At 38.1% G+C, this 25,775-nt stretch overlaps 1 protein-coding gene across 2 annotated transcripts in view; it reads right to left on the reverse strand.

Moving 5' to 3' along the window:
• Nucleotides 1-3,552: 3,552 nt before the first annotated feature.
• Nucleotides 3,553-25,775, reverse strand: part of mpped2a (metallophosphoesterase domain containing 2a) — a 56,078-nt gene continuing 33,855 nt past the window's right edge. For both annotated transcript variants that reach the window (XM_006642523.3, XM_015338029.2), the window contains exons 5-7: nucleotides 8,769-8,884; nucleotides 8,141-8,254; nucleotides 3,553-6,388 (exon numbers count right to left, since the gene is read on the reverse strand). In XM_006642523.3, coding sequence (XP_006642586.1) covers nucleotides 6,270-6,388; nucleotides 8,141-8,254; nucleotides 8,769-8,884 — 349 coding nt within the window. In that variant the 3' untranslated portion in view covers nucleotides 3,553-6,269. The remainder of the gene's footprint in view (nucleotides 6,389-8,140; nucleotides 8,255-8,768; nucleotides 8,885-25,775) is intronic.

A 25,775-nucleotide genomic window follows, 5' to 3' on the forward strand; every position in this document is an offset into this window, starting at 1 on the left:
ACCCTGCCTCTCTCACACCACGGCACCGGCAGTGCGATATACAAAAATCACATCTTACAACCCCCTGCAAGGCTCAACGGTGTTATTTAACAGAACATCAGGAGGTCAAATTGTAGTCTTGCATTTCTGATTCCTTGCGTATACTCGCTGGCTGCCCACGACTCTGCACATCTTTTCTAGCAGCCCTCCCTCCACCCCAGCTGCACCCTTGCAGCTGGCTCCCTGGTTCATTCCTTGTAAGCAAGGGGGACCGAGATAGAGCTAATTCTATTCCAGCAGTTTTGTTTCCTCCAGGTCAGTTAACGCCAAAGTACTACATATGATATTCCTTTATGTCCGCTTTTTATTAGAATTTAACCAAACTACTGAAATGTAAATTAGAAGGTGAAGAAAAACAGCACTTTTTGAAAAGGGGGAGCATTTTAGCAGTTTCTTCCCCTGATCAGTTCCTCTGTGAGGGCTGTGGTGTTACAGCTCCTCATCACTCTGCATTCCACCGTTTCATGTACTGTACCTCAGCAGAGCAACTGAGACAGTTCTCAAATAGTTCAGAGAGCTCTCCTCATCTTTCTCAGGCCATTCTGGTCTTTCACTTCACACAGAGGTCTGACGGGTTACATAAAACTCCTTCATGGTTGTTAAACCTTGTCCTATCCCTTTGCAAATAGGCACAACTCTAGCAAACCCATACATCATCAGGCTCTCTTCATTATTCTTCTGCAGCAAATTACACTGTAGTCCTCTACTGCAACCGTTTGTCTACTTGGCAGTTCTTGCTTTTTTTGTACGCTAATAGTGGGCACAACACTGGATGGTTAAGAGATACTCTGGAGACGAATATTTCTGTAAACATATCTTCTAAACCTTGCATACTTCAACGATAATTCTGATTAATCATTACAAGAAAGTTGAAAATCTCTAGTACTGGCAGACGGTTAGCCAAACCATAATAATGAAATTAAAAAGACATCACTGCAGTAACAAACGTACTATTTTTACTGTACAAGACCCTTCACTCGCACAGCTTTTGTTTTATATATCTGAATTGTCAAGTGTGGAGGTACAGGATGCTCTGGGCTATAGCTGGCATCTGCTGTGTGCACTGATCTTTGACTCTGCTTGTTCCAGAACACCTGGCTTGGTACATATCATTCCCTGTTCTCTCTGCACGTAGCAGAGATGAGGAGGAGTGTAGGAGTGTCAGCCTCCCTTCAGCATTCACTCCGACATGCATGACATCTATCAAGTCTGCACGAAGGCTAAGCTGACAATTTTCCAATATCAATAGCACCTGTCAGGACAACATAGGGTAATAGCCATCCTTGTCAAGTACACCTATTAATTCCTGGCAATGTCAGAGCCAAAATAATGAATAGACTGTGCAATCTTGCAAAGCAATAAAGATCTTAAACCTTGGTTTCACCTCCTTATTTGTGTAGTGCATCAAAAACTGATATAGATTAGAATGCCTTGGAAGAAACAGGCAGCCTTTTGTTCACATCCTTGCTGCTAGGAGGCTCCTCCTTAAAAATGTATGGATTGATCAATACAACCCACTGTAATCTAGTGCAGTGAGAAAAGTTTTTTCTCTTTCATGTTTCAATAGAAAACCCTCTGTATCCAAACCAAGGACTTCGAACACAGCCATAGGTCTTCTCTATGTGAATTATATAAGTGATGAACACACATGGGCTACACATTTTTGATAGCAGCCATCTAGCACTAGTTAATAGCATTCTTTAAAAAGCCAAGTAAAATAAACAGCATTCCATCTTAAACCAAACTCCATTGCCACATCCACTTACAGAGCGTACCTTTTAACTCTTAATTTGGGATTAGGCTCAGTCCATCTGAATGGAAATGCTAGGCTCTGCATTGGCTCACCTGGAATAGAGGAAGGAATGCTTCCTGTGCTAGGTGGATGACCCATGGCAGACCTGGAGTTTTGCTGCTTCTTTCCTGACTGCACGGGCTTGTTGATGTCACCTGAAGACAGACCATTGTCCAGGGCTGATTCCACACTGCTACCATCCTCATCCTGACAGAGCAGGACTCTAAAAGCCAGGCAGATACTGTGTTTTAATTCTTTTTATCTACAGAACAAGTGTTGTGCCACCTTTCCTCTGATTGCATTTAAAAATACTCTCAACTTATAAAATGTTTAAACTAGGAATTTAAATACCATGTTTAATACCACTAATTTATATTTAATTTGCTGAAACAGGAAAGAAAAACTAAAAGGCATTGCGGGTTAAGGAACATTTGCAAGTGCTTCCTCTAACACAACTGTCCCTTTCCAAGGCATAGAGTATTTTTTAGTCCCCCAGAGATGACATTTAATCCTGGCTCCAATTCATACACTCCTCACAACTCAGACCCTCACAGACGCATAACTAGGATGTTTGGGTGGCTTTGATAGAGTGCCAGTGAAGGGAAGTTAAAACTTTCCTGAAGAAGAGACAAACTGTCTAGCTAACAGAGAGCCAGACTCCTAGGTGATCAGTGCTCACCCATTGACAGCTGTTGGGATTTAGTCACATAACTAGACAGCTATGACTCTGATGGTTGGTAATCTGTAAGCATGCAGCACAGCAGGAAAAATAATACTCCAACATTTCTTCAGTGCTCTGAACAGTGCCTTGCAAAACTTTACACCTCCACAAATGTATGCATACATACCTGTAGACCTGCACATTGAAGCCCTATATTTCTGATTAGTTGAATCATTAGAACTTCTAAGACACCACATGTGAGGAATTTAATTTATAACAGCATTCAGATGTACATCAACTCTAGTAATAGATGTATACCAAAATATCCACATTCATCCCACAGAAACTCAAAGCTCTTTATATACTGTATAGGAAGGGACCCACTTCCAGCATTGATGGACTTACCGGGAATTGCTTCACCAACCAAATTAAGGAGGAACCTTGCTACATTGTTCAAGCTCAGAGTACATTTTAATATGCTACTCTTTAATTTTCAGGACCTTGGTTCAACGTCTCGTCTGAAGGAAGGCATCTTCCAATAACAACATATACAGCAGCAACCTGGTTTTCCCTGGAGATGGCCCATTGTGGCATCAACCAGACCCAACTTGGTTTACTTTGAGATCTGATGTTGAAGTTTTGTAAATAAGGATAACTTAACTAAAAAGGTGACATTACCTTTGCCTACTGCCTTGTCTCTCTCACACCTGAAGAAGGCTCCACGGCAAATACGTTGTGTTTTCTTTCTTCTTTATTTTTCAGCATGGAATAAACCTATTACTTGTTTCTTTGCAGCCTACGCATGCTGACGCAGCTCCCCACCTGAACTAAAAAGGTTTAGACCACTTAATAGATTAAGAAATGGTTACATGGCACCAGTTCTGCAAAATGCTACTACAAATGTATTTGTATATGTATACACCTACTGTATATAGGTACATACAGTGTATTCGGCAAACATTGGAAAGCAAGAACTGAATTGCAATCGAAACACTGTACACAGTGGCTAACAAAGATACACCAAAATAAAAATGGCTACATACACAGACTGACACATGGAGACATTCAGATTATGCACATTTATACAAACATGGGTTTTCACACTGATTTCAAGGGTTATGTTAATATGATTAGGGTGGATTATGATAATGAAAGCACAGGTTTTAACGGGTCTCAGGCTGTATTTTATGCTCTAGTTGGGGAAAGTTAATTGGTTTGGCTCCTTTGATCTGCGGTGGAGGTGGGGGTTGGGGGTGAATTCTGACAGTTTTTTTTTTATTTTTGGCCTTGGAGGGATTCACGTTTGGTTTCAGTGGGACAGACCCAGAATTTAGACTTCAAGGCCTGGACCATTTTTTTTCTCCTTAATAGGCACGCCGATGGGCTCCACAAAATAAAACAGAAACACACACTGAAGAGTAACATACATCAGTCGCTTTCGATCACTTATTGTGTTTTAAACAAAAAGAGAGTCGCCACTCATGGAAATGCATCAAGGACAACGAAGGGAGGCACATCATGTGAAGTGTGTCAACATTTGACGTGACAAAATAAAATTGAGAACAATTCCAATTATTTCAGCCCTTCCTAAAAGCAGCTGCTGCTGTTGCATGATTGTTCATGTGGGATTCATTTATTATTGAGTAGAAGATGAAGGTCCATGCTTTTGATGTATTTGAAGAAAAAGCAGTATTAATGGAAGCAACAGCTGACTGAGCAGAACCAGCAGCGTATACACAACACATCAAGCTTATTCCAAGCAAATACAGATATTGGCACTTCTAACAGCAGTTTTACAACAGAATTTTCTAATGCTACATTAGGATCTCTTTTACTAATTTACTCAGATTTTTCAGTTCTGTAATTTTAAAATATGCTTTAAAAAAATCTGAATCATCACAAGCAATCCAGTGTTAACGTGCTGTTACACAATGATGTACCAATATTTACTAGACACCTCTTTCCAAACAATTTCCCGTCTTTTGCAGGGAAACAGTCTTGCGCAAACTTTATGATATTAACGATCCGTCGTGGCTAGATTCCACAAATTGCGCAGGTGCCAATAATTCACCCTGGGAAATTTCCAATTTGCAATGGAACTCCCCAAGTGCGCCGGGTTTTTTTTTTTAAATTGGCAAAATCATTTTCTGCTGACAATGGTCAAAAAGTACAATTTTCAGGAACCAATCAGGTTATTGCAAGTTGTTGCATTCCAGATGAATTAATTATAGACAAAAAAAACTCACTGTGGCTAAATGCGAGAATAAATTCACCACATACCATGGGGTAGTTACTGTGCTGTTGCCCAACCCACTCCATGTCTTCACTCTGTGAATGCAGATTCTTCTCAGAGTGTCTTCCAGAGTCCCTACAACCACTAACTTGAGCACATCTGAGAGAATCAGGCGATCAGCACAGCTACAGTACATGCACAAAATCTTTCATTCCGAGGCTGTCATGAGACTTTGTAGATAGCAATCTGAACTTGAGATAAGTGCCTGAGAGAATCTGTACAATGTGAACACAAATGAAAAATGAATGTGTTAAGCTTGAACACCATCATGTTCTAAGTTATTTAAAATAGGATTTGATAATGAAAGCAATCAAATGAAAATCAAATTTAAGTCTCCAAGTGCTCCGTTGATTGTTGAATTCAACATTTTAAAACTGATGAAATGATTCCAGCCACTGGTTTTCAAACGCATGCAACAATAAAAAGGAGTTTTTAAAACCGCAGATTTAATAAGTAAAAATTCTGCAATTTTATTTGCATATAAAGGCAGCTAAATATATATCACAATAATTTTAAAGAAAAAATGCATTTCTAAATTTCCATAAACAAAGAACCTAAGTCAGAAAAAAAGCCCAGTAGCATTTACAGTGGCAAAGTTGAAACAACTATTGGCAACAATTTTTGTGCTAGCAAGATTGCATTTACACACAGTGCAAAATTAAGAAAAAAGTAAAAACACAAATACAATAATATTTAAGATTTTAAGGACAAATAAACCTTGTTTAGGCAGATGTGTTAGAAAAAGGGGTTACAGCTAAACATGTTGTTCCATTCATTACATAAAAACTCGGATTATTTTCATTAAGCATATCCTCTCCATCAGAGGAGATTCAACAAAAAGATTTACATCTTAGTTGTATATACTTTATATAAAAAAACCACGTGTAGGACTAGTGCTTATGCACATGCAAACAGCACTAGTGTAGACATTACAGAAAACAAAAGAAAAAGAACAAAGTATTTTGGTGAAGTTGGTGCACATAAGATTAAATCTGGAACGAGGAACGAGAGTTAAGCTGCAACTTTCTGGATCGAAACTCTGCACTGCGTGCAACCCGAATGCACATTTGCCTTATAATTCCTTACGGAAAATAAATAATGGGCATTCATACTTGACCATAAATGTTTTCTTTGTGTATCACAACAAAGTTAGTTTAAGGCAGTAGACGTATCTACCCAAAGAAAGCTTAATTGTCCCGTAGAGAGAACATACCAAATTACAGTTAACAATGTATCCAGCAAATGCAAACAAAATATATATGGTAGTTATACAAATTCACAAAGCTTCATATTCTTAAAGATCCTATCCATTTTCAACAGCATGAGCTTTTCTTCTTTTTAAATCTTTTACTTTTGTACCATCAGTTTACAAAAGACCAATATCGTGGAAAGAAACATTTATTAGGATTCTTCTGGCTTATTGTTAGAAAAAAATGGTATGTAAATAGACCTCCCCCCCCTCCCCCCAAAGCAGGGGTAGTGTTTCATGATGCTTGTGGGTTGGGGAGATCAAATATGATTGGAGGGTTGGTCGGCTGAAAACTGACTGTACAGGTAGATGCGTTAATGTACGTCGTGTAACCATCTGTCATAATGCCGTAACCTGCAAAGAGACAAGAGGCAGTCAGATCCGACTGTCAAGAACGGCTGCAGACTGACACTTTCTCCACTGTTCCAGCCGAGAACAGCTGCTATATTGGACAGTCTTTCTGGCCTCCATATTCACTCTGATGTGAGACGCAGCATCAAACAGGTGTTCTGATTGTTCATAATTAGGAGAACTGACTTTCTTTTCATCGTCTCCAGTGCTGTAAAATGTCAACTTTGACTGTCTAACAGGGATGGCACGTGTTAAATTTCTCATTAATTGAAGCAAACAAATACAACAAGGATGGCATAAGTTCCACATTATCCAGTGGAAGCCAGCCATTGAGAAAAATAAGAACTAAAATGTTTTGAAAACAAAACATCTACCAAGTAAGATAAAACAACAAGAAAAAAATTGAAAAAATAGAGAAAACATACTGTCATGTCACATTGTTTGGCTTCCCTGTAGACCAAGATTTTTATTAACGATGTTAATTCTTTTTTTAATTAAAAAATACAAAAGACACAAGGGAAAGGACATTTCACAAACACAGCCTGCTGCATGAGCTACTAGCGCAGAAACAGATTAGGCCTCTAAAGCAGAGATTATGCCAGAGCTCAGTATGATATTAATTTGATGATTTTTTTTTCTTGTTTAATCCTAGCAATGACACGTTAATGTTGAGGGATAACACCATGCTTTTGATTTGTCTTAAGAATTGGCATCCCAGGCTGTTTCTGTACCATCCTCTTTGTGGAAACAAGAGACAAATTGCACTCCCTTCCAGTCCTCACTCACTATAAACAAATTGTAAAATAATTATTTTGTCAGATTTCTGATCTGGGCATTTTTCTGTGCTTGCTTTGTGACAGGGTCACTGAAGTTACTTCTCTGAGATACTGCAGGCGGTATTATTTTTTTCATTGCTGCAGCATTTTTTTTAGCTGAATATCAGTCCTGATCAGCCATCATTTGAAATCAAAACATCATATTCTACTAAATTTCTTTTTTTGGGAAGCTGCAAGGAAACACAGGAGTCAAGAGAATTTTGTTTTACAGATGTTAAACCTGAATGACTATATTCTTCACAATTTTTTTTTATTTAGTTCTTATAGTTCTTTAGTTCTGTGGACCAAAAAAACAGAATTACTTTTAGTTCTATAGACCACAGAGCAGGGAAGCATATTGTCATTGCTTGAGAGCCACAACCCTGCAGGATTTTAATTTATTTCTAAAACCAACAGCTAAAACCAACGGCTTGAGAAGAGGGAAAAGGAGTTAAATTGGACCACTTAAACCAACACACTCCAATGGGTTGCTGAAGAGTTCAGACAATGAAAACCTTAAAACACAACTCTCCCCCATGTCCAGATGGGAATATCCCTGATATACTGTAAATCACATCATAGCCTATATATTTTAAAGTCAGAACTCTTAATATAGAAACAGAGCACCTTTAAAGCAATTTTAACCCGAAACATCTGGTTTTATTGCTTAGGTAACCTTTTTAATTTTGACAAAACTATGTAAATAGTAATACTCGTTATATGCAGTATGCACAGTAATATCAAAATCAGATGAAACCAACTCAAGGAACTATTTTCCTATGACTGTTAAAACAGACTTGCATAAAAGTGAGGAGAAATAAACGACTCAGGAACTGACAACACACCTCTAAGTAAGAGTAAGATCAGAACTTTTCGTTCTTCAAACAAACATGTTACGTTAAGATTTTAAAGAAAACACGGTCCAGAAATAAGCTCTCACCTTCGTGAATACCTCCGAAAACATGGAGTTTGGGCCGGACTCGCCTCTGTACTGTGTTCAGGAGTTCCACACAGCCCACTCGCTGCAGCTCTTTCGGTACCCAGTCTCTGAAACCTGAGGCAAAATTCAATCAATAGTGTCATTTTCTCTGTTTGGAGAAGGTTTCATCCAGTCACCAGTAATAATAACTCACTGCCGTTTCTATTGTCACAGCTGCAAATCAAGTTTTGATGCAGCAAACCGATTTCTGTGGCCACCCCCCGATTTAAACAGATGACAGACCACTTGCAGAGGACAGGGTGGTTTAAAAAGGCAAAGTAAAAAACGCGAGAGAAATATCATTTTACTACAGCAGTTTAAAAGAACACTGCACCCCTGTTTGTTTTTGGTAAAACAGATCTTATTATCAAAAAGGTGCACTGATGGGCACAGAATTATTAAACAGAGTAATTCAGCGCTGCTCTATCTTGCAGTTCAGTGGCAGGAATCTTTGATAATGACAAAAGAAAATTGAAAACGATGACAGGTAGGCCATCTAAATTAGACTATCCATAAACCAAAAATGATTAAAAAAGGAAATCAATTTAATGTGATAATGAATTTTTGTAATTAAGCTAATTAAGCTTACCAAGTGGAGGCCCATGGGTCATGAGAATATCAATGCCTTCTGGAACAAGGTTCCACTTGTCCAATAAAGACTGGCCTCGAGGCAGGTTAAAACCCCATCCGTTAAACCAGGGTGTCCTGTGGGAAAAGAGAAAATACATGCTTAAGATATGAACAGAGCTGGAAACAAAATTAAACTACACCCAGCATGTAGTGCACTATAGAGAGTACCAGTTTAATCCCATCTTTGTTGAAGGCGTACTAATTCTTGGGAAGGGCAACGTGATAAGGTGGCCGTCAGAGACGAATACTTTGGCCTGGAAGATAAATGCCACCTGTAGACTGTACGACACATGTATGAACTTTAATAAAAGCGAACCCGAGCAAAAATGGCAATTCTGTGAGCTTTCGGGTCACACGACTCACTACACAGCAAAGAAAACAGAATGGTTACCATCATGAAAAGAGTAAACCATTTCTGAATTTTTATTTCAGCCGCAGTGGGCATATTGCTTGGGAAGGTTTCATAGCTTTATAAATTTGCTTGTCAGTTGACGGTATTGCAATCAATATGTTACTGGGAAATGAAAAACGGTGGGGGAAGGGGGGATAGGATTCATGTTGAGCAGCTAATTAAAATGAAAATTGAAATTAAAGAAATCACACATACGTTCTGCTCCTTAGCATTCTTGCCTCAATTTGTTTTTCAAAATCTCAACCAGTGTGGGAAGCGATTAATTCTCAATTCCTCAGTCAATGGATGCGAAAAGGGTAATCAAGCCTCTGAAAATTGTCAAAATGCTTAAGAGAAATACAAGAACTTTGGGAAAAAAAATATTTTTGTTAAGGTGTTATTTCTATGAGCTATGAGTTAAACATCAGAGGATGTTAACAGAGTAGGTGTTGAGAGCTGCGGGCTGTGAGCTACACAAAATCAACATCATGCTTTTGCTGCAATCAGAAAAACAGGATGTTTTGGAGTAAGGCTGTGCTATTTTGAGTCATTTAGTCCGAGTGCGATATTGCATTTCACGAGGGGAAAAGAAGTCTAGAAATATCAATAGAGTTTGTTACAGTGAAGGATCTTTCCATCTGCTCTGTTGAATGAATATCGAACTACGCCGAGGTGTGTTGTCATACAAATTAAGTGGTTCCAGAAAAAAAAAACTCTTTTGTGCAAGACTGTACTGTGTGGAAAAAAAAAGTCAAATTCAAGAAAACACTGTTCAGATGAAGTCCTGGGCTGGGCTAACTGCATCTCAACCTGGCTAATCAAGAGCATAATGGGTTTTGAAGCTTTTGAAATGAATCTTAGCATCCACATTTACAAAATGACTACAGATTCCATCAACAGCTGAAGACATTTTAAGACCATGATTTTAAAGAAGATCGCAGTATTTAAAAAAATTCAGTAATTTGAACCAAGGCAGCGTGTAGATCAAACTGATTCGGAAATGCAATAAATTGAAAAACATACCACAATTTATATATAGATATCTTACTTGATTCATTGTTTTTTAGAAGTAGGAAAAGCATCAGCTGAGCTCAGTGCACATCTTGTTGCAGCATAAGCTAGGGGGTGAAAACTGCGAGCGCTTTCCTCTGAAACAAATCTGGCAGAGCAATCCGCTGTTTGTCACAGTGCGAGCCCTACAGGGCCCACAACAGAATTAGTATCCATCTGCAAGAGTAATGAGGCTGCCACTTATTTACAATACCGCAAACTTGTAGACCTCCAGACAACAAACGTGAAGATAAGGGTTAACTGAAGTCCAATCAAACTCACTGGTGCATCCCTCTCATAATCAGCTGAAAATCCTTTTATTATTTGTAATGCTCTTTCAATCTGTAAGGACACCAAAGGATCTTTACAGATTGGAGACTCCCTTCACCCCCCACTAACGTGCAGCATCAACCTGGCTGACGCACAGCAGCCCAACAACATATCAGATCAGGAGGTGTCAATGTGAAATCAAGGAAGGTATACAGGCAGGCCAGACTGCACAGGCCTGAAGTGCAATTAACCAGGACACTGGAAGTATACCTACTGTCTAATGTTCCAAACCTTATTGGTGTCCTTAATGACCAGGAAAGCTAGACTCCATACGGATATGCCTGGACAATGGATCTCACTCAGCCCGCCCTCCAAACAAGAGCGTCCATTGGTTAGACCTCTCGGATGTCCTGGGATTCCGATTTTTCCCACACATTTTCAAAGAGCTTTGGCTCTAAAAAATGTGAAGACCACGGAGCTTTTGAGCTCTGTACATTTCAGCTCCTATATGAAGAGACAAGGTATGCTTGTACAATCACATAAATTAAACAATCATGTCACATTTTTGAACAGTTTTCAAATATGTGCAGCTATTTTTCGATACTATAGCTAGCACAGTTTTTATAGCCTAAACTAAATACGTCTAGAATATAAAACGACCGCAGTGCTACTAGAGTAAATACACCTAGAATAACAAATACTCACTATAAAGGCCAATTGAAAAAAGGAGGAAGAAACCATTAATCAAATGCCATTTGGAAAAAAAAAATGAATTAAGGAGGATCAGGGAGTTACAATGAGTTGTTTATTGGAGTAGAGTGCTATGAAATATTCCTCTGTCCATTCAGCCATTGCATTTTCTAAACCATATAAGATTAAGGATAGACAAATTTCAAGAAGGAAATACTATGTACACTATGGGTCTGATTGTACTGCAAAGCTCATGCTGTCTAAACTGGAAAACATTATGGGAAAGACTTTACGTTTTCTTAAATGTAACAAGTAAAGACTCATAAAGTGAACCCTTTTAACCACCCACTTAAAAGGGTGCGACTTCTGAAGCTGATTAGAGGGGAAGAGACATTACAAATAAAAGTCAAGAACGCACCTTGCATCCCAAATGACTGGATCTTAATGACTCTTTCGCAGGAACCTCAAACAGGTTAATGCTACAGCTGCCTTGGAGTTACATGTTAGACAGATTCCATTTAGCCTCATATACAGAATGTCAATATTCAATTAAGCCCACTGCAATCATTATGGGAGTATGCATTCTTTATAGGCAGGCTCCCGCCTCTTAAGGTGAGAAGTATTTAAAAAGAAAACCAAGTGAGTGGCAAGGACAAGGCAGTTCACATGGGTCTGACTGCAGCTGTGACAGCTGACATCAAGCACCTGTCTGTGTATGAGAAACCTGGTGGGTGTTTCAGCACAAAGTTTGAAGAAACAGGAAAGTTTTTAATAAAATTTGCCATATGCAGTTTTGTTTTTCTTTTCAACTGATGACAAAAGCATGGGCACACATCTCCACTTCTATTATAATTTACAGTATGAAAAGAAGCGATGCCCAATGTGGCAAAACCAAGCTTCTTGAGGACTACAATATATTAATTAAAATACTACACATAGTGGTCTTGTTTCCTTCCAAATAATAATGGAATTTGTATTAAATAAAAGCAAAGAGATAGAATTAAGTGCTTGCCCCAGAGTGCTGTGGTCATTCATTCTGTGCAGAATGAGGAACTGTGTCCATGGTTCTTAAGCATCAGGATTTGTCCAGTTGGAATGTTGCTACCTGTGAGGTTGTAATTAGTTTAGCTGCCGCAAAGAACCAGATTATGCTTTAGAAACAGAACAAGTCGATGCCTCAGTTTGCCTGGAGAAAGACAGAGAGGAAAAATCTTCTTGTTTCGTGTGAGCAGAATGTTTAATCTTGATAGGATTTTCTCCGCATAAGGGCTCAAGCTAGCATCTAAAACGCTGGGTGGAGAAGCCCACTCTTCAGACTGAGCAAAGACAAGAAAACTGTAAAGCACAAACTGGTGCACCTAACATACTCTTCTGATTTCCTTGTTTCATTGAAACCTGTTGTAGAACAAAATGACCTGTAGATGAGGAATATTTGTTTCCGTTTTAGAAATTGAGGTGAAGATCACCATTAACAGGGAGAAAAATAAACATAGCATATAGGCCACTGACCCTTTTGAACTGCAAAAGATGTTTTGAAATCAGGTTTACACAGAATAATGTATTTCTCTGATAGGATCTGCAGTCATTCGTTTTATGTTGGCTCATAATGTCAGCTTTCATTCACGGTTTTCACTTCCAGTCTGAGGCTAGATTTCCTTGCAAAGACCACAAAGGGCCCTATTTATCAAAGCACTTCACTTCAGGGTGCAATTTGAATAATTTTCTGAGAGGAAGGAGCAGAAGTAATATTATAAAAATACTTTATGCTGACTTCCGACGCCTTTGGTGAATATTCAAAGACATTAAGCGTGTGTTTGCACTTTCTCAAATGGTCTACGCTTTTTTCAGCTTGCCCAGATGGCGTTAAATATAAAGCACCAAACATACAGCGTGTTATTATGAAATTAATCTTTTATATTAAAAATGAATACATATTCTATATACCAAAATTGTCTCTTTTCTTCTCATTTTTAGGATGTTTACAACCATTTAGAATTGGTTTAGTTTTATTTCTCCCACAGTGTATATTGAATTTTCCCAGTGTAGCAGCTGCCCGTAAGGTTTTTGATTGTGAAAAGGCTATGATAGATCTTTTTTAATCTTTTTCTGTTGCCATCCTTGTTACAAAAAACCTGGGGAAGCACATGTTGTGCCCGTGGTTGACCTTTGCCAGCAGCAATGGAAGGAAAACCATGCAAGTTTTAATGTCCGCTTAACCTGATGAAATACGAAACATAAGAACAATGTGCCAGAAGGCTCAAAGCTGGACACAAGACAAAAAAAAAAATCTTCTGTACTGCATGTAAATCAAATGCCAGGAATGTTACACATTTTTGCTTGTGAAATCCTCTTTGTCATACAAACAAAACAAAGCAAACTGCTACTGATTTAAGATTTATTCAAAGTCTGCAGGGCCTAGAGCCACAAACGCCAAATCCAACTTGCCATTCGGCCAGCTCACCTGCTTCAACACTGCACAAGAGTTTGCCTTTGCAGGATAAAATTTCTGAAGGCTGAGTGCAACCCATTACATGGCTGAACTATTCATTTCAGACTCACCCTCTTGTCACTGTAGCACAGAGGTCATCTAAAGAGGAGCCTAATTGATCAAGCTGTCAAGACCAATGAGGACGAGCATGTTAATAGGACTTTTATTTCCCCCCTGGGAGAGGTGACCTGACAGGAAACGGTATATATGGCCAAGCCTGCTCCGTTTATTAACAGCTCTGAAATCTGTGGTAAGAGAAGCCAAGTGGCTGCTATTTGATAAACGGCTGATCACCATGAGCCATCAGAGACAGAGTACAGTTTGGGGTGATACAATACTTGGCTGACAGAGTGCTGGAGACTACAGCCAAAATGAAAGACCAAGTCCTTCATGGATTAATTTAACAGGAACCACGAAGAACAAAGAGGCACACAGTTTCAGTCCCATAGTACCTGGAGGAATTAGTCTAACCTACATATTACCTCAGGGACTTAAGCTGATTAAAAAATGCAAATGCTTTTGACAAGACATTTTCAGTTCGAATTTTTTGTGGTGCAGTAAAGGCATAGTGTGACTGGAGAACTACTGATTATTTCATGATCATTCCCTTAAGTGTAACATCCTTAAATAATCCAAGTAATGAGCAAAGAAAGAAGTATCTCCCTTTTTGAATGAACCACGCGGAAAACTTCAAACACGCAGATGGACCAATATGGTAGATAAACTGGAAATTCTGTATAATGATACAGGGAGATCCAGTCTTAACCTGTTTGGAAGGTAGTGAGATATCTTTATGGAAAAGAGGCGGAAGAGAAACTAAATATGCATAACATTTTGGTAAAGATTTAATTGTCTTATATTGGGCAGTAAAGTCACATTCAGGAAAAATGCTAGATACGGTTTGAACAGAGCTGCATCAGCTACAGAGCAGAGGTAGAGACGAAAAAAGGCTGAAAAGTAAAGACAAAGAGGAATTCAGGTTTTGAGGAGCCACCTTCTTTTTATTTTGTGTGGAATTAATCTCTCCATGTCCTTCAGCTATGGCTGGTAGTCGTGGCACCAGCTACACTCCAGTATTATTAATTATATAAAGCGAGTATTCTACTAAGTTAAGCAAAATAATGACACTATCAGAACAGTGGGGGAAAATATTAAGACCTTGTTGTTTTGCATGTTGTAGAAATAGTGAATTTGCAGATTTTGCAATAGCGTCTTTCTGTAACATCAGATTTACTGCTATAAGGCCGAGCTGTATGATCTAAACTGCAGCAGACACCCCAGCTTTCAGGTTTCAGTGCGGTGCAGTACAGAGAGCAATATTGACAGGATCAAGGCAAAGGAGAGGGAGAGGCATCTGCGGAGGACAGTGGAAAAACAGGACTGCAAAAAAATGAAAACATGTGAGGGTGATGTTCATCTAGAAAGATGAAAGACAAGTAAAAATTCCCTCTCGTGTCCAGTTCTAACGACTGCAAATAATCACACGGGATCCTTGAAAACTTTTAAAAACTAAAATTGGTGGATGAACATTTTTTGTTTAATCATAATCCATTTTTTTAGAATACCTTCTTATAGAAGAAATTTAAGAAACAAGCATCATATTCAAAAAGGTTTTGCATGATACTCAACTTACCATCTCAGTTTCTAAAATCGGGGGAAAAAATTAAAGGGAAATATCACGAATTTGTTTACTTGATTCAGATTAGCCTCCTGATACACTCAAGACTGGTTTTTAATATACCGGCACTGTCTTCTAAGAAATGTGGTTCACTGGTACGAATTCAACTGCTCATTTAATTCCCCAATCTTTAAAGAAAGAAAAAAAAACTTGCTGTGCACCTTCCAGGAATTGAAGTATGACAAAGGGAATCCAGGAGAACATTTGAAACAATCAGCAATATTGATCCTACTGCACTCACAAACGACCAAACACTCCGGACGAGCACAAGCATTTTCTAAGACAAAATTACTTCAGGAAAAAAACAAGACCACCTTACATAAAGATAAGCGGCTTCAAATCCGATTTCTCATGGAGCCTTGACAGTGCCCACAACAGCGCGCACCATTTTCGCACCATTTCACATCGCCACGTCCTTCAGCAGCTCTTGGAATCGCGTACCAAAAAGTGATAAACAATGAGGCCTTTGCAACAATGTGGGGCTCTGAATGGCAGGAAGTGAAGTCGGACAATGGGCAAGCATGTTCTGCTGCCTGTTTTTCATGTGGGAATGGAAGCCGTCTCAGGGTGGGGGGAACTAGGGGGAATGAAGACTGGTAATTTGTAAATAGCATCAGAGGGCTTTGAAATACGGCCTGGCAGGAAAGCCAGCCGAAACCTGACTCCCTCAGATAAACGTTTGGCCAGGGCATGAAGGCGGGCCCTCTCTTCTGCCCCCAGTTGTGGAAATGAAAGGAACGGGTCATGAATACACGCTGCCTGCCCCTTTTCAGAAGCCTTGGCGCTGGTGCCTATTTGACCTGGAATATGGGTGTTAGGTTACCAGACGAGCCTAAATAACAGTTAGCCTGCGTGAACTTGATCCATGAGAACAAAAAAAAAAAAAGAGGGTCTGACAAGTTAATTCCCCTAGCGAATAATGTCATTCACTAAAGTGCCACAATGACACTGAAAATCCTACGCCGCCCCCCGACATTAATAAAAAGGCACATTTAATTAAAAATGTTACCTGTGTTTACTGTGAATTCAGATGTTATAAGGCATGTAGTTGGAATTCTCAACGCACAGTTGCTTAATTATCACAAACCTGCTGTTAGCTGAGATCCTACCTCTTCTAGATAGTGCACTGAAAACCAAACCCATGATGATTGTTGAGCAAAACTACTTTCCATCTTAAAAGTATCTGCTAAGCAATTAAACTGCACTCATACGCGTTCTTGTTTGAAAAAAAGCACAGTCCAAGCTAACAGAAACAAAACATCTGACAGCAATGGGCAGTGGGTTATGAGACAACAAAAAAACCTATAAATGAACAAAAGAAGAAAAACGTTCATGCATACAGTAAAACTCACGGTCTAAATACCTGCCAAAGGCCACTTTAATATCAGGTTTTCTGCTGAACAGTAATATTAAACAGATCTTATAAACAGATTTATTACAGGAACAAAAATATCAGGATGTCAGATTAATCTGAAAATGAAATCTCTTATCCAGATAGATTAACCTCATTTATGCTGCAAATATTTTATAAAGTCTGCAATGTAAGTTAAAAAAGAAATGCAACAAAATTGACTTAAGTGATGGACAAGATGGATAGATTGGCCTTTTCTGATTACACGGCTTTGACAATGGGAAGGATTTTAGGATGTCCATTAACCAACATGTTTAACTATTAACACTTATTTGTGAGCTACTAATTGGCTAAGCAAGTCAGGCTTGCACACATTGATGTGGGCAGACTTCACCCCCTTGACAAATGTCTTGTGAAATTCACAGTAAATATACGAGTGTGCATAAAGCCCTCATAAGAAAATCACACATACAACATCCTAACATCCAGCAAAGAGAATGACTGATATAAACTGGTATATAGGAGTTTACTCCAAGATGTTTTCTCATACACACTGACAAAAAAAACTGCAATCAGTGAGCCTACAATCATACACATTCAATGTGCTCTAACATACATAAATCTGAATCACTAACTGCAGGGCTAGTGCCTGGAGAAATTCTTTGGAATTCATATAGCTACTTGCGTGTATTTAAATGTATGAAATTGTAGTGCATTTAAAATACTAATCTTCCATGAACCACTGTGTCAAATGGCTGAGGTTTAGTGGAGGCGCTGCTGCATTCTAAAATGTGAGTTCTGAAGTCTCTGTATCACAAGATGAATCATGTAAAAGTGGGGATATAGACAGACCTGTAGCAAAATGAGACAAATACACCTGCAATATTGTGCAAGACAGCTTGGTTAATATAATATGTCTGTTACACTAAAAAGCTGTATACTTAGCTCATTCTAAAATGCAGCCTTTGCATGCCAACACATACAGCAGTGGGTTGTTGTGCTTAGGGCTCTGGACATGTTCAAAGGTTTAATATTCAAAATCCCAGAGGGAACACTGTTGTTATACCCTTGGGCAAGATACTTTACTCACATTAGGCCAGTAAAGAACCCAGTTGTATATATGTGTGTACAAATGCAAGCTGCTTGGATAACCATGTCAGCTAAATTCATTCAGAAGCACACCCTATGAAGTTCTTGAACTCCACACAACTGTACTCGAAAAAGCAAAAAAGAACCCGACCACTTGTTCATTCAAGGTCTTTCAAGACAGAACAGGGTTGCAGGTGGCTTTTCTGTAACTCTGAGTGCCAGTTACACTTCTTAAAAACTGTTGCAGAGCTATGTTATCACTTCCAAAGTAGGACTGTAAAAGAAATTTACGACATTTCTGAAATAAAAAGGTCTTTTCATGAAAACAGACCTTGGAGACAAGACACGAGAAGGAAGGAGGAAAGACGATGCTATACGCATCTCTCGGCTAAGTCAATACAGGCCTTTGTTGCTGGCTATCATGGTATGCACCCTTTGATAAGCACTGAGTTCAATGCCAAAAATGCAATTACTCTCATAATAGTATTGTAAGGTATATGCTAAATGATGGAAAAATATTTATATACACATACGTTGAGGGCTTCTGGTTCATCAAAAAGCACTCAACAGGTAAACACACAACATTACTAGTTCTTAACTTGAAACATTTTCACTTTAACAGCATCATGCATCTGTTGTTAGAAAACAATTTATTCAAATAAGATTTGGAGGAAATGTCTTCCAAACCTTTGGTGATACATGACTAAGAGAACAGGTACATTCCTCAAATACACCTACAAACAGGTAAGCCCTGTACCTACAGGAGTTAAATTCTGTTTTGCGGGATACATAATGCACGTTTTCCTGCATATACCAGGTATCCAAACGCCAGCTTGTGGAGGAGCACAGAAAGAATAAAGTATAACCTCATGGGCTCACTTTGAAGGTCACAGTTGAGACCACATGGAAGTCTGTGCAAACAACAAAAACCTTGGTCATAAGCATTACAAATATTTCGCTCTTCATTCACTGCTAAGGGTTTTCTAAATTTCAGTTAGAAGCACTAAGGAAACAACAGACAATAAAGAAACATGCGTGCATTATAATGACTTAACGCCTGCCACTCTTCGCTGCAACCTTGAGGACAAAGCAAGCAGTAACAATTAGCAAAGGAAGTCATAAAACATAACACTGTTCTCAGGCTTTGCAAGACATACATATAAATGGAAATGAAATTCCACACAAACAAAAAATCAAAATTACTGATGTAAACCAAAAACCTTTAAGTACACTAGAAAATATTTTCAAGATATTCAGTGACAATTTATTTCTTTAACAGAACTGTGGCACATACGCACACAAATAATAATTTACTGTATGCAAGGTTCTGTTATAAAGGGCAATGTGAACAGAGTGACTATTGCTGGTTTCTGAATAGCATGAATTCTTATAAAAGCCCCATTTTATTTACATATTTAAACTTCTCTACATAGAAATACTGCAGCACAATGTCTTGATTAAGGTGAAGGGTAGTGTCCTCTTGTCCTTTTGACTGCACGTAAAAGCAAAAAGATTGATTATAACTTGTAAATACAAAAAAATGAAATTCTATTAAAAAAGTTAAATAGATAAATATTTTAACAGTTAAAAGATGTTTAAACTATCGCATGTATGTTGACATAAAATACAGACAGACCCCACATGACTCAGTTTGACCCCAAAAATATGGTTGTCCTTTATCTTTAGTATCTTCACAGGAAGATATTTCAGAAAAATAAAACCCTTCCTCTGGTCACTTTGTATCTCTGAGCAGCTAATCCATTAAGATGTTCTGAAGGCTCTGGTTGTGCTATTTTAACTGTCTGGGGGACAGGAAGGAACAGATAAAAATAAGATTACAATGCTTTCACAGACAAACAGTAAAGTACCGGGACCAGCTTGATAGTGATTGATGCCTGAATAAATACACAACAGAGTGCCTACTTTTCAACACTGCTCGAGATATATAAATGGGTGTAATCTTTCACTGGCATGAGTATTTGCCTTGACTGCTATGCACCTTTTTCAATAAACCTCTAGCGCAGCTTTTGTCTGCAACTGTCCTCACTTTATTATCTGTCTCTTAAGTCATCCGGATTTCATTTGGCTGTCATTAGAACCTTGAACTGAAAATGCCAGGGGTTATCTATAAATCAGTGAGGTAAAAAAAACTGTACCAATATTAGTGACTTAAGAGTAATCTTAACATTCAAAAGCTATTTTCAAGTTTTGACCTGCTTTTTCTTTAGAAGAATAAATGACATTTTGTTGATGCTGATCTATTCTGCTATGACTGCTTTCCATTCTGTCCCAATTCATTTGAAGATCCAAAAAGTTAAATTAATAAGAATTAGTTTGTCAGAATGTTATTGACACTTCTAGACTTTTAAGGGCTACTATAGTGAGGCACATCTACTAATAGCTCATGAAATAGCCTGAGACCAGCATATTTAACAAATTAACAAAAAAACACTATCTTATGTAAATGTTGGTGCTGTCGCTAATGTTACTATATACATAGATCCAGAACTTTGAAATGTCTGAATTATTGTCATTCACATTCATTTATTTAAAATGAATATCTGTTCAAAATAATTATGATACACTTTACATATAGTCTAATAAGCAAATAAATGGGCTTTGCTTATTATGTTTGCTGAACAAGTTCTTGTTCAGTCCATGAAGGACACTCATTGGTGTACTTGTTCATGTTCCAGTTATCAAGCTTGAAGACATAATATCTTAGAAGTGGCACAGACTAAATGTAACCTTCTATGTACTAATTATTACACTTGTATTGCTCACAAGAATAGGCATGATAAAACAAATCACTAAAAAAGAACTAAATTGAAATTTACAAGGAAAAGCAAAAACATTTCTTAGAAAGGCTTTTTTTCCCAGCTTTGAAACATCCAAGCACAGCAGGACAAAAACCAGAAGGCACTTCTTATACAGAGGATGGAGTCTGGAAATGATTCCTTGGGCATACTGCTGAAACAGACTTTGTGGCATCCTTAAGAAATAACTTGGAATTCTTGCATAATTAAGACACTAGAAGTGAAATGAGTAGTATAGGCTGAGTCGCCTGGACTCATTTGTAACTTTTCTTATGTACCTCCTATTAAATCTAGAGATACAGACAGCTACATGTAGGTTAATACCAATACTAATGTCTCCAATTCTAATTATAATTATGGGGCAGATGCAACACGTACTAGAACCCTGTATCTTTAAAGAGCTAATTGACTAGAATATAATTTGCTTGGATGAAACTCTTAAAAACATTTATGAACCAAGAAGACTTCACTGCCTTTTTTAAATAGCAGAGGTAAATGTTAATAGCTGTGTGGAGACAAATCTTTGTCTATATTCCAAATGAGATGTAAGTTGCATAGCTCAACTCCTAGTCTTTGCAAAGAAACATTCTAAATAAAGGGCAATATTTCAAAATTATGAGGAGTTTACTTTCACATCTTAACAGCAGCCTGAAACTCTGCTGCTCCGCATCTTTGCAGTTTGTCAGAAGCCAAAAACCAAAGCTTTAACCTCCTTTATCTTTGTCTTGCTGCACTATCTTTTAGCTAGTGCAGCAAGACTAAGATAAAAGATGTTACAGTAAGTCACTTCAGTACAGGGTGAGACTAGCCAGCAGTGTACATTTGAATATAAGCTTTTATATTTATATTTTATGTTGGTCTGCTTCTCTCAAGCCCCAAACCCTTTGGAAACAGCACAGTTAAACCCTGCAGCACTTAACACTGTACCTAGAAGTCTCTGTACACATTTCTTTTTGGGTTGCAAAAGCACTTAAATACCTAACCTTTCAACTGAACTTAAATAATGGAGCAGGGACAATTATCTACATTCAGAACTGTGCTTTCTCCCACTGAAATGCTACTCTTAATGCATGTTATTTATAAATCAGACTTCATAGCCAACGTGTAGTCTCCATCTATTTCTACGGGTATGTACAGTAACTAAAGGTAACTTGAATATTTCAATATTTATCGCACAATCGCTTAGTGCTCAGCAAGAGTGCACAGCACCTTGAAACCAAAGTTAGAGACACAAAATACTAAACACGCAAAGCAACTGTTATCATATAGAATATAAAACAGACATTGTGTCCAAGCTGCTCAACATGTCTAGCCTTTGCATCCTGCTGTGCAGATATTCCTGAGCATTTGATTAAACTGGTGTTAGTTCAGAAAAGGGATCACTTATTTTACACTCCACAGCTGCAGGTCCATGTGATCTGAAAAAAAAGCCCTTCTTTTCTCAGACTCTCCGATAATCACCAGCGCTTTACAAGTTTTGTGCTTTACAAACAGAACGACTACCAAGCACTATCAAATTTATCAAATATATCATCTTACATGCAGTAACCATTCCTTTACGAAGCCTTTATATGACTCCATATAACCCCTGCTTGTATAACAAATCACTTAACATTAATTTGTAATAGGCGCAACACTGTTTGTTTCACAGGTCATTAAATTTATGTAGCAGCATAATGCTTATTAAAGTGGCTTAGGTTTTTCTATAATAAGCTAGATAATTGTGGCTGCAAAACAGCAGCACAACAATCATGCAACCACATGAGACTTTGACAAAGCTTGTAATGTAAGGCTGGTATACCCAAACTTTTATTGCATAGTTAGTATCTCGACTATTTTATGAAACAGAACACTGTGCATCTTTCACCTTTTTAATAAATGACTATTACCACAGACTGCCGTGCACACGTCTTGCCAGTCACTAAAATGACTCTAAAACACTAAACGGGTCAGGAGATAGAGGAACCCTTATGGTGTCTCAATGTTAAGAACACTTCCAGAAGAAATAAAGGGCCTCCCCTTCTTTCTGCATGGTTGAGGTGCTCTATGTAATAGCAGGAACCTTTGCTGTGTAGGTTAAGCTATCAGTAAAACTGTTGTATTTTGACTACAATGCAACAAATACTGATCAGAGATGCTGTGCTAGATCGGGATCTGGAGAGTTTTACAGACATGGCTAACTAATTAATGCTGACATGCCACTGCTCCTGCAAGTCAAAGGTCGCACTGCAATCACCAGCATAAGCAGGTAGTGTCTGGGAAAGAGTAATACACTCCAGCCCAAATAGAACAAAGCCTCAAAATTGGATCTCACTTTTACTGAGGCTGTGGTGTTCTACATTTTTTTATCAAGGAGAATAAAAATAAAGCACCTGGCCTATAACCATAAACAGAGCATAATGCACGAAGGAAAAGGGACAAAAGAATCTTGATATTAGATATGATGAAAAAGTACTTTAAAAAACTAAATGCTCTATGTGCATTTTTGTAACAATGCAAAACAAAGCATTTTGAAAAAATACTGATCTTTAAGGGAATGCACAAGGAGACAAATTAGGACCTTGAAAAAGCATGGGAACTAGGAAAGAGTGATGAATTTCAACAGAATACTACCTGAATTTAGCTAAATGTTCCCCAACTGAGCCAAGTAGTTGATATTAGTGTGCTCCATTTTGATATCCTGCAAAAAGGTTTATTATGCACTCGGAGCAATATTGCAGTCCCATCTCTCAATTAACATCAAAAACATTTAGGTACAGCTGAGACAAAACATACATATTTGCACTGTTAGACAATATGACATTAGTCAAAACAAATAACAAAATGATGGAACAGCTATTAGTGAGATGTCCCTTGGAAAAAAGATATCTGTAGGATGTGTGTAAAATTCAGATATTGGGGTTACTAGCTAGGCTAGTGTCCAATAAAGTGACCTTTCCATAAAAGCACTTCTAAAATCTCACTGCTCTGAAATTAATTCGTCTTTTCACAGATCTTTGTACACAGGCACTGTATGATATGAAGTACTGTATAATTCAGCGATCCTAGGAAGCAACTAATGTAACCACTAAAAATGTACCAAGAAAACAAGATTGGGAAGAGATGCTGCAAAAACATTCCAGAAAATAGCCATCTCTGTGCTCTGTGCCGAAAAAACGTCTGCAGCCAACTGCAATGTATCACTCTTCGTTGCTTTTTTGTGGTGCAATAAAAAAAAAATTCTCCACAGGGGCTTTTTCATAATGACATGTCCATCTTTTACCATTACGATCAAAAAGATAACCTCATCTACACCTCTGACACAGTGACAACACCAATCCCTGCAGGGCCTGTTGAGCTCTCTCAGACGAAACACAAAAGTCTCTTAAGTCCCTAAAAACAGAAATCGTCTAATCAAAAACATTTCCATAAAGTACACGGTTACTATAGAGACAAGACCGTGTCAACACAGAGGTGAAGAAAGGAAGTCATTCTAGACAGTGTTTTGAAGGTAATGATTTGGTTTGATCTTTCATTTCATACTCATTTTTAGCTAAATTCTCCATACTTCAATAAACCCTGTCAGCTGAAGGAAATCTGCAGCAGTGCTGAATTTCATTCATAATTAAACCAGCAAAACCATCTTAAATCCGGAGGTCTGCCATGTAAATGCATCTCCTAGTTTTCTGAAGTCTGATCCTATAAATCAACTGGTAATCAAAGCCTTGCCTGATGCATGAATGATCTTTAAACACACAAATGGCCCACTGTTCTTGTTTCTCAAAATTGTCAGATGTATGGGTTTGAAAAGAACATTTTCCAGCCAGTAGTGCAGTGGTTGCAGAGGTGGTCACACTCACAAGACTTGCCTATTAATGATTTACAAAATACATTCATAATTTATGGCACACTTTCAGATCAAACCCCAAAGAACCAGCAGTAGTGACATCCTTGTTAATACTGCAGAAAAATCCTGATAAAAGAATGAAAAGCACTGAATTAAGGGTGATACTCCTAATACTACCTATAAGAATTCTTTTGTCCTACTTTTCTTTTTTTATTGAAAATCAAATGAGTAGAAGGTAATCGAACATTTGCAAGAACGCACATGAGAGTTGTTTTTCAAAAAGGTTTCAAAGTACTAAAATCAGTCAAATCAACTACCCTCAGGCTCAACGTCTATTAATCATGTTCACTGTCTCCAAAACAATATGATTTAGATCATCCAGGTAGGGTCAAGGGAACAATGCCCAGGACAGGTAGGGGTGTGAGCATGAAATTCCATCACACTATAGAATACATTTCCTAACCCAACCTGAAACCTGCACATCAGAACTGCTTTTTGAATGAAGGCTCCTTTAAGTCTGTATCAACCAAGGCTTGGTAAATCCGTCAGTATCGGTAACAAACTTGTATTTCAAGTTTCAGGGACAATTCTTACAAGGTTCTGTTGCTTCTGACAAAATTGTACTCTGTATTTTAATTTTCCAAATCACCCTAAAAATCCTAAATGTTCAAGCATAGCAAGAAACAAAAAATGAATTGTAAAGAAAAGAAACACATTTTTCCCCATACATTTAGCATCTTTTGTTGAATTTTTAATTGGAGATAGAATCCAATTCTGCTGTAGGCTTCAAAAGACAACTTAAGTTGCCGTATAAGGGCAGATTTTTTACACTGTGGCCCAACCCCTTTTACCTGCTAATTCAGTTGTGCTTGGTTATCTAATGAGCACCCAGAGAACCACAAAATTCAGGCAGACACTTTGAATTATTTGCTGGATTAGCCAATCCTGATCAATGCGCAGATTTATGATACACAGCCTTGCATCAGAGGTGCCTGATTTGAAGATGCAGCCCGTTAGGAATGCTGAAGCCCTGGCTGCCGTGTAGACAGTGCCTGGGATTTTCACATTACCAAGTGGGAGGCCTGAAGCCAAGACAAACGAAATAGGAGCCTGGCGCCTGCAAATCAAAGCACGTTATAAGGACATGCATATTTATTTAATACAGTCATGCAGGCTTACATTCTTAGGAGTGCTACATGCCCTTTCTGCTGCCAATCAGACATCACAAACAAACACATAACCTAAAAATTGCTACTGCCTGATTAATATGGAAGACCTTAAATGAAAATATTAAAAATGTTATGGCCAAGCCTATAA

This window comes from Lepisosteus oculatus, chromosome 21 (assembly GCF_040954835.1).
Source record: "Lepisosteus oculatus isolate fLepOcu1 chromosome 21, fLepOcu1.hap2, whole genome shotgun sequence".
NCBI lineage: Eukaryota > Metazoa > Chordata > Actinopteri > Semionotiformes > Lepisosteidae > Lepisosteus > Lepisosteus oculatus.